The sequence below is a fragment of the Vigna unguiculata genome, chromosome 9 (genome assembly GCF_037176805.1).
Source record: "Vigna unguiculata cultivar grain cowpea cultivar isolate G323 ecotype 2 chromosome 9, ASM3717680v1, whole genome shotgun sequence".
NCBI lineage: Eukaryota > Viridiplantae > Streptophyta > Magnoliopsida > Fabales > Fabaceae > Vigna > Vigna unguiculata.
In genome coordinates, this window is record NC_140800.1 from 197,142 (window position 1) to 206,774 (window position 9,633).

The window sequence follows — 9,633 nt, forward strand, 5'->3', positions numbered from 1 at the left end:
TGTGAATTTTAATAAAATTATCAGTATAAAATTTATATAGAAATTAAATTTAGTCTCAATTTGAAGAGTGATAAATTTACTCTATTTAAAAAAAATTAAGATTAAATTGAAAAAAATAACAAATATAATGACCAAATTAAATATAAAATTGACTTGACATGTGAAACAATGTTGAATTGATACCTGAACATTTCTTTAATTAAAAAAATAAATATAAATTACGATCTGACATGTGACAGTTCATCAATTATTATAACAATGTTATAAAAATGACCAAATTAAACAAATGTTTACTAAATAAAAAGAAATTGTGATTTAATTGAATAAACTCAATAAAAATAAAGATCAAATTAATATTTGATTTTCTTTATTGAATATAGTATAAGTCCAAAGTACAAAATTTAATAAGTAAAAGAGTACTAAATTTAATAAACAAAAAGTACAAGATTTATAAATAAAAAAGTACGCAATTTACTCAAACAATCTATTAAAAATTATAAGAGACGATTCAAAGAGTGCATGAATTTTTTATTGCCACTACTACTATCATATTAACTTTTTTGTACCATCATAAAATTTTGTATGAATAATAAGAGAAGAAAATGTGAAAAAAAAGTTTTTCTATAAATTAAAACTAACTTATAAAAAACAATCGTATTACTTTCTCTAGAAAACCGATTTTCATTTATAATAATATAATATACATATTTATCTATAAATAGTCATAGCAGACACAAAGTCAACATTACACGTGAACATCTTCTAAATTAAAAATTCAAATATTTATTCCTTTTTGAAAAACTAGTTCATTGATGAATCTACGACCCTCCAATCTATAGTTTTTAAAGCTTGAGAAAATATTTCTTTTGACCTTTTACTGATGTATTTCTAATTTCAATTTTTTTCGTTTTTACTTTATTTTAAAAATTAAAAAAAAAATGCAAGTGCGTTGAAAATATTAAAATAAAAAATAAGAGATATATTCGAAACTAAACAAATTGAAATAGTTTCGTACGAAGGTGACAGGTAACTATTGTGTCACGGGTTAGTCGAAGATGACATTTGATAACAGAAGAGTACAAAACAAAATTTGTTCCAACTTCGTTAAACTTAACGGCTATCACGACATATGGTAAAAAGAATTGGTTTTTGGGAAAACAAACAAAAGAGAATAAATAAATAAATAGAATTACAAATTATTAATTGACTGTATATTTTAAAAATAATTAGTATTAATTTGATTTATTTTGAATGTCGGTGACATTCGCATACATATATAATAAATGGTTTGGGTAGAGACGGAATATTCCCTAACATTGCCGACAGTCAGATTCTCTCTCTCTCCATTCCAAGTTTAAGAATTTGAAGATAAAAACACACAGTACAAGAAGAAGAACAACCTGAAGAAGAGAAAGTACTACGGCTATGAACTGATGCTAAGGAGGTAAAAGATTAGGTTTAGTTTATGCGTAAGATATACTAAGTAGCCTTGTGACATGAGAAAGCTACAAAATTGGAGGGAGTGGAAGAAGATGCAAAGTTTTTAGAGAAACAGAAGAAATAATAGAAGGCATGCATCATCATCAGACTGTATGAGCTGATTGGATGACATTGCGGTGCAAGTTTTTGAGTCTGACAACAGATTCAACATGTCCTCTCAGAGTGTGCAACTCTCCCAGCCTGCAAAAAAAAAAAGTTGATGCACCATTTTTGAGTTAAAAGAGGTTTCTTTGTATATGAATGAGATTAGAAAAGTACCTGGCTATTTCAGCTCGTCGTCTGGCTTGTTCAGCTATGATAGAAGAGCGCCTTCCGTTAACCTCGAGGCTTCCTCCGGCCATGAGATGCAGTCCTTGTAGAGTCCTCTGAGAAAGAACCCACTTTGCAGCTCTGTCTTCTTTTCCATAGTCTTTCTTTGATGTAAAAGCAGTCTGTTCAACACAAACACACATCAAAACTCAACCTACACTACACATTAATCAATGTGCAATCTTAGTTCTCTAAACTTTCTCACTTTCTCACTTTCCCACTTACCTTTCTTTCAAATAGTAGTTTCCAGGCATCTCCACTCAAAGCATAACGCACTGTGAACTTAATGATGTCCAAGGGTACATAGAAGATCAAACTGTATAACCATATAACACCGGCCCATTCCCATCCAATTCCGCTGATCTTTGCAAAACTGATATTTGCATACACTCCAATTAAGGTCGCAACCTAATCAATTCATACATCAACCACTGTTTTATGTGTGTTCAAAAGATTACATAAGTTCCAGAAATGGTGCAACATTACCAGTTGAGCTATTACAAAGGCGCACATCAGCAGAGCTCCGGGTCTCTCGAGAAATGACCATCCATAGCTTCGAGTAACAAAGATCAGAGCCTGGCTAATGATGCTAACTTGCAGATATACAGCTGATGAAACTTTCTCGCTGTCACTAGATAAGGAGCTTACATGGAAGTGGGTCTGCAACAACACTTTTTCGGCTTAAACATATTTATAAATTTGAGGTCTAAAAACAAGAGCAGAAAGAGAGAGACATAGACTTTTGTACCTCAAAGAAAGTGGTCTCAACTATTGTCCAATAGAATAGGACAGTGACCAAAGCAAGATAAGTTCCAATCACTATTCCTGTTGCAAATATCTCTGGTAGCTTCCAACTGTCAGGTGTCGGGGATGGCTTCACTCTGTCTTTAGATATGGTCATGATGGTACCTAATTCAAAATTAAAATGTTATGACTACAAATCTTACATATCACTGCTACATCTTATTTGGCCTAATTGCCGATCTATTGCTATGTCTGTGATTATTTATTCAATACTACCTTGTAAAAAGTTGTGTTTCCCCTTTGTTTAGTTATCATGTCAGTGACAAAGTAAAACTATTAAGTTAAGAAAAACTTCTGTTATTTACTCAAATGAAGATGATTTGTTTTCTGAGATTTTGTACCCTCAGATTCTTTATTTAAGCTAGAATTTTATAACCTTGCAACATTTACATTCTTGAATGAGAAAAAAAAATTGTTGGATGCTCTAAAATCAAGAGAAAACATGTATCACGCATTTTGGCTTTTTCTCGTAACTTTATGATGCATTTATCTCTTGTATTACATTGTCATAAAGTGAAAAAAAAAATGGTGAGTATAGTTTTCATCTATTGCTTGAGTACGCAGATACAAAAAAAGGGAAAATGGAAGTTCTATAATTCATGTCCAGTACTGGGGTGAAGAAATGATCAGAAGTATTACCATCATTTAGTATTGCAATGATCAAGACCATGAAGGGTGGAAAATCATACTCCCAAATTAATGCCAGGAGAGTAAAACCAACCTGCAAAAGGGTTTGGTTTGATAAGTTAGACGCACGTCCATAGGGACTTTAATGTTTAGATAGAAATTCATGAATAGAGAAAAACACCATCTATAAAAATGACTCTGAAATTGGGGTAGGAACTTTTCTTACCACTATTCTTATGGTGATGGAGACAGCATATATCTGCATTAAAGAAAGCAATGAAATGAACATCAAATAAATATTATCATGAAAAACACTCCGAGTTATTACTGATTGATACATTTATGATGACTGGTGGTTTGAACAATCTAGATTTCAGTGAGAAACTTTTGACTATATTGTTCTAGCTTCTAGGAGTCTTGCTTTCTTGTTGATGCTACATAATGTATAAAAAGGCAAAAGGAGAAGTTTTCTATCATAGTGCAAAAGAAGAGGAATACTACACACTCAACTGTATAATTTTTCATTCTTTGGAATATAGCTCTGCTTGTTAACACAGCACTAACAATGACACTTAAGCCAGGCTCGGTTAAGACCAAATCAGCAGCACTTCTTGCAGCATCTGTAGCGTCGGACACAGCTATTCCGATATCTGCTTTCTTCAATGCGGGGGCATCATTTACTCCATCCCCAGTCATCCCAACAACATGTTGCTTTTCTTGTAAAATTTTCACTATTTCAAACTTGTGTTCTGAACGTATGCAATGCAATATTGGTAAAATAATTGTTAAACACACTTGGTAAAATAGCAACACTTACGAAAATGATAGGTAACAACGAATAGGAGATACTCATCCAAAAGATTTGTGTAAGAACAAAAACTGGTGTTAAGCACTTCAGACTAGAAATTGTTTTCATGCTTAAATCACTTCTTTTTTATTGTAAATATGAAACAACTCATATCTAACTACTAAATTATTGGAGGCTGACAGGTTCAAGAAAAGTGATCAATTATGCAAGATTTTGTACCCAGAAGGCTCATGATGTTGATCTATTAGAACAATATTTCACCATTCTCTTTATTTGATAGCTAAGATAGTGAGATGTCTGAAAACCATATTTTTGTAGTCGTAGTATACAGAATGAAAGGAAGCAAGAGTCAAATATATATATATATGGTCTGAGAGAAGCAACTAACTTTCTTAAGTAAAGAAATTCATATACCAGGATAAACACCAGCAAAGCCATCTGCCATCTCAACGAGCTCATCTACAGGGAGAACTTCATGCTCTTCTTTTTCACGCCCTAACAAAGACGAAGAAGGGTACATGTTTGTTCCCATGCCAAGTCTACGGCCTGTCTCCTTTGCAATGGCTAATTGATCACCTAGAATGTACACAAAAAATTGATGACTTATTCAGCCACTTTTATTGGAAAATATTTAAAATTTATTATTTGAGAAAAGAATTTAGCAACGAACAAGATATTTTAATTTGGGTATGTTGCCGGTAAGTTCCAACATAGAGAAAATATAGTGAGTTAAACGGATTGATGATTAGTGATATTGATAAATTTTAGTAACATATTGAATGAACAATCATGTGTACTATTGAGAAGGAATACAGATCATGTTTGGTGAAGTTTGATGCCAACAATATTCTCCCATTGATCCTTTGATTCTATAAACCTTGTTATATTTTATTCTATGCGTCCATTGAAATTTCATGTTTACCTGTAATCATCTTTACACAGACTCCAAGGTTAAGTGCTCTTCGAATGGTTTCCGCACTATCATGTCTTGGTGGATCAAACAAAGGCAACAATCCACAAAAAGTCCAAGGACCTCCAGGGCTATCCTTGGATTTTTCAGGAACTTCCTGAAAGAGCAATCCTAAATGTTAAAGTAATTAACATGTTTTTAAAATTTCTATTAGTAAGCAACATTGACATCTTTTTCTTCATTTAATGATCCTTTTAGCAGGAAAGGAACAAAGAAGGGTATCATGCTGATAACCTGATAAGCAACTGCAAGAGATCGCAATCCCCTTTCAGCAAATTTGTCTATTATATCGTGCACTCTTTTGGCAATTTGGTCTTTCTCTTGACACAAATCTAGAATCTGGTATGCAGTACAGCAAAAAAACACTGAAGTTTTATAAAAGGCATTCCCATGATTGCAAAATTTTTTCTCTCCTCCCTTTGGATGAGGGTCCATTGGGAAAAAAACTTTGCATTAGATTTTGAAGCAAAACTAGGAGACGTTAGGCAATAAGAAAAGGCTATTCACCACCTTTTAAAAAGTTTGATACCTGTTCCGGAGCTCCTTTAGTGGCCCTATAAAAATTGCCATCAGAATCAATATACGTTATAGCTGTACGTTTATCTACAGGATTGAATGGTAGAAAATGAACTTCAGTGATGTTTGCACGTGCCTGTAGAGAGGAAGAAGGAATTATTTTTCTTTTATCATAATGAAAATTTGGAGAACTTCTGTAATAAACTAACATGGTATATTTACCTCCCTTGGATCAGCTAGCATATTAACTACGGCAGTATCAATGGCATCCTGGTTTTCCAGTCTAGCAGCTCTGGCTGCTAGTAGAACAACCGTATCTTTGTCCATATTTCTGTTAAAAACCTGTTCAACATGTAAGGTGAAACTCTAAGTAAGGACAATACCTCCTAACAGTCCTCTGAACAATTCACAATAAGAAAGCTAGTTCATGAAAAATAGTTAGTAGTAAAAAGTTCCAAACTATTGAGAATTCTTTGGATTGAAGTATTGCCAAATGGTAATTAAGAATTAGGACACTTAACATCATGATTCGTGAAGATGATGAAGCTGCTAACTAAATAAATTTTTTAGTGACTTGAGCAAATTGCGTTGTAGTTGTACTCGTTACAAACACATTGGATTCTATATTCTTAGCCAACTATTTAGTAATTGAATTCTGATCAAACATATGAAAATATTATTTTGAATCAACAATACAGATAATATATGTCATTTTTAAGTACCAACCTCAATAAGGTTTCTATCAACAGTCAGGCGATTCAGTGTAAGAGTTCCAGTTTTGTCACTGCAGAGCACATCCATGCCTGCCATTTCTTCAATTGCTGTCATTCTTTTAGTTATGGCTCCCTTACAAATGAAGTAAAAATATAGAAAGAGCATAGTCAGAAGCATAAAGATTTGCTGCATTCTTTTGAACTTTGAGGGTAACACTACGCGCCCGTGTATTAGCAAAAGTGATATAGGTTTCGCCAAACTTTAAACTAAAACTACTATTATTGATAATGCAGACAAAATCTTAATTTCTTCCAATTTTAATTTCTAGTTAAGAACTAAAGAGTTGGACCTGCTGAGAAAGACGGTGAGAGCCAATTGCAAGCGTTACAGATAAGACTGTTGGCATAGCGATGGGTATTCCTCCAATTAGGAGAACAAGAAGATTGTTGATTCCATCCCTGTATGATCGATGCTCCACTGGGAACATTATAATTATTTCAAAAATTATCCCTATAGCTATAGAGCAAATGCAGAAGTTACCAATTGAGGTAAGGACCTGAAAAAGGTAAGAAAAACAGATATGGTCTGAAATTTGACCGATTGATCAAACACTTGCAAAATATATTTTGCATTGAAATGAATCTCCATATAAAACAAGTGCTTGAATCTCAATGTATATTCTCCTTACTCCTTTTCGCCAGTGTTGTCACAAGTTAAGCATAGCCACAATCCTTAAAAGCATTTTAACCTTCTATACAATCATTCAAACTTCTAGCTCTTTGTAAACAGTTTCGCTTGGCTATATTTCTTATCAATATAACCATGCCAAAAGAGTCAAAAATTTTCTAAAGTTACCTTCTGAAAATGTCCAACAACTTCGGTACTATCAACCAGGTATGCTGCCTTTCCAAAAAAGGAATGAACTCCTGTTGCTATCACTACAGCCTCAATCTCTCCATGTTTACATGTTGAACCGGAAAAGACCTCGTCACCAGTTCTTTTTGTGACAGGTAAAGATTCTCCAGTAAGGGCTGACTGCATAAAACAAAACCAGGACATCACATGAACTCTGTTTCTTCATCCTTGTACCAGTTTGTCATGAGAAAATAGATTACGAAATCACTAAATAGAAAGAAATATATACATTAGATTTACAATGTTCACTTATTTCATAACAAAGGCTTACCTGATCAATTTTTAAAGGATCCCCTTCTAGCAAGCGAGCATCAGCTGGAACTATATCTCCCAATTTTATGCTAATTATATCCCCAGGTACTAAAATTGCTGCATCTTGCTCTTGCCACTGCCCATCTCTGAGAACCTGAACAAAGATATTAGGGACTTTTACTCATTAATCTGTGTAAGATAGTAACACGGTACTAGAACAATTTATGTTTTTTAAGGAGATATGTTCACTCTGCATGCAATAACATACCCTTGTTTTAGGAGCTAAACGAGCCATTAATGCTGCTGCAGCATTACCTGCATTATTTTCTTCTATAAAACTAATAGTTGAGTTTATTACCAGTAGGCATATAATCCCTATAAAGTCTTGCCAATCAGGACCTTCCCCCTGAAAATTTATCTCAAAATAAGGAGCCAAGAAATGGAAATACAAACTAAAAACAAAGAATGCTGAACCAAAAGACTAAAGAACATATAGAATATTGAAGAACAGTTATTGCATTCTCCACTCACTCCACCATTAGCAAGGATAATCGCCATCAGTGCTGCTGCTTCCATAACCCATGATAAAGGATTCCACATAAAACCAAGAAATTTCAAAATTTTATTCTCCTGCAGTAGAATTTGAGGACGAAGTTAGGGTTAGAATTTCTTTCAGTGGACGCAAGCATGCTAACTGCAAACGAGGGCCTGGCAACAAAATGAGATGCCTCTTTATCCTTCAAAATAAATGACCACAATGCAATATAGAACATATGAAAAAACTTTTAAACAAATTTAAATGGAGAATTAACAACATCCAAGTATCTAATTATGCAAATAATGTTATTTGAGATGAGAAGGGAGACAACATCTATGTAAATGTGAGTGGATTATTAGTGTCAAGACATAAAAGTCATCTTCTTTATAATACTTTCAACGTTTATAACTTTTTATGCAAGAAAAAGTTTCCAAAATGAGCTCAAGACATTACTATCATTATCTTTGTTATCTTTGTTCTTTTTCGGGAAGAAGTACTAAAATAAATCACTACTCTCTATTTATAGCCATAAGCATCCCAACTGCAGCTTGCCTAACTCTTCTACTTTCAACTGATTGATATAGAAAGTGTTAGGTAAAAACATACTGTAGTGCTTATTCAATAACTTTGTTACAAATTTGAAAGAAACTCAGTGTAATAAATTATGAAAAGAGCTAATTTTGATAAATTTCACCAAGAAACTTGGCAAAATAAGCTATAAAAAACTCACAATTTATAAGGTTCGAAATCTCAATGAAACAAGTACTTTAACAACTATGTTAACCCCAGTGATTTAATAAGGTACTTGAATGGCCAAATCTATCCTGATCCACATACTCTATATGACAAATTTATGAAAATAAAATATTTATTAGAAGTATGTTCTTACTTTCTTCTCTTCAAGTTTGTTTGGGCCAAATATCTCTATTCGAGCTTCAGCATCGTCAGATGAAAGTCCTCTTCGTGATGTTCTCAACTGTTCAAATACTTCTTCTAATGGTATACGCTCCTGATCAACAATGAAGTCGAAATTAAAATAATAAGAGTTTATTTCATTTGATAAAGTATTTTTATTTTTAATTATAATGACAGAAACGTTTTTTCTGTTCAGTATTTTTATGTTCAGTAATGACAGAAACGATATTTGTAATGAAACAAAAAACGAAAAACGATGAAGGAACAGTGCTAAGATTTTGATTGATTGATTTATTTATATTGTGTCGTGCCTTTGTTGAAGGACTTACCAAATCAATGCCATCTCGGTTGAAATTCTCAGGATCAAGCAACGGTTTATCCAGATCCTCAGCCATGTTATAGCTGCAGACTACACATGCAGCAGATAACCAGTTTGTAATTGAAACAATTGGTCAAAATCAGAATCGTGCCACTGAGAAAAACAAACAGCACCAAACCATGCAAAAAATTTACACTGTACATTGTAGTCGGAACAGTAGTAATATAGTTTTCGACAAAATGGCATGATGTGGTAGGGTGAGACATCAGGTACTAATGAAAATTTTGTGATGAAATACTTACTTGGAGGGAAAGTGAAAGTGGAGCTGAGCTAGGTAGTGAGAAGAAGCAGAGTGGTAGATTCATTTGGTTCCATTACATTAATAATGAAAGTATTAGTAACAACGTTAGCATGTTAGTTGCATGCTGACTGTTGGTTGGCAGTTG

At 33.3% G+C, this 9,633-nt stretch overlaps 1 protein-coding gene across 3 annotated transcripts; it reads right to left on the reverse strand.

The window, feature by feature from the left end:
- Positions 1–1,212: 1,212 nt before the first annotated feature.
- On the reverse strand, positions 1,213–9,633 carry LOC114163028 (ATPase 10, plasma membrane-type). 3 transcript variants are annotated; one of them, XM_028047074.2, is made up of 22 exons: positions 9,490–9,633; positions 9,198–9,277; positions 8,843–8,962; positions 7,947–8,045; positions 7,684–7,821; positions 7,435–7,569; positions 7,104–7,283; positions 6,598–6,804; positions 6,261–6,380; positions 5,757–5,876; positions 5,548–5,670; positions 5,253–5,357; positions 4,971–5,115; positions 4,463–4,624; positions 3,751–3,956; positions 3,467–3,499; positions 3,253–3,334; positions 2,558–2,718; positions 2,296–2,469; positions 2,035–2,217; positions 1,759–1,931; positions 1,213–1,680 (listed from the first exon to the last, which is right to left on the reverse strand). In XM_028047074.2, the coding sequence occupies exons 2-22, from the start codon at positions 9,261–9,263 to the stop codon at positions 1,584–1,586; spliced, it is 2,829 nt and encodes a 942-aa protein (XP_027902875.1). In that variant the 5' UTR covers positions 9,264–9,277; positions 9,490–9,633; the 3' UTR covers positions 1,213–1,583. The 3 variants fall into 3 exon arrangements, with proteins under 3 accessions (XP_027902875.1, XP_027902873.1, XP_027902874.1); XM_028047072.2 differs by having other exon boundaries at positions 3,751–3,989; positions 9,490–9,632; XM_028047073.2 differs by lacking the exon at positions 9,490–9,633 and adding an exon at positions 9,389–9,406 and having other exon boundaries at positions 3,751–3,989.

What these genes read in the sequence shown, in the direction of transcription:
- LOC114163028 (XM_028047072.2), bottom strand. Translation starts at nt 9,263, where the DNA reads ATGGCTGAGGATCTGGATAAACCGTTGCTTGATCCTGAGAATTTCAAC. An exon ending in ACCGAGATGGCATTGATTTG is followed by an intron (nt 8,963 to 9,197) that starts GTAAGTCCTTCA and finishes ATTGTTGATCAG; the next exon opens with GAGCGTATACCATTAGAAGA. An exon ending in TTGTTGGACATTTTCAGAAG is followed by an intron (nt 6,805 to 7,103) that starts GTAACTTTAGAA and finishes TACCTTTTTCAG; the next exon opens with GTCCTTACCTCAATTGGTAA.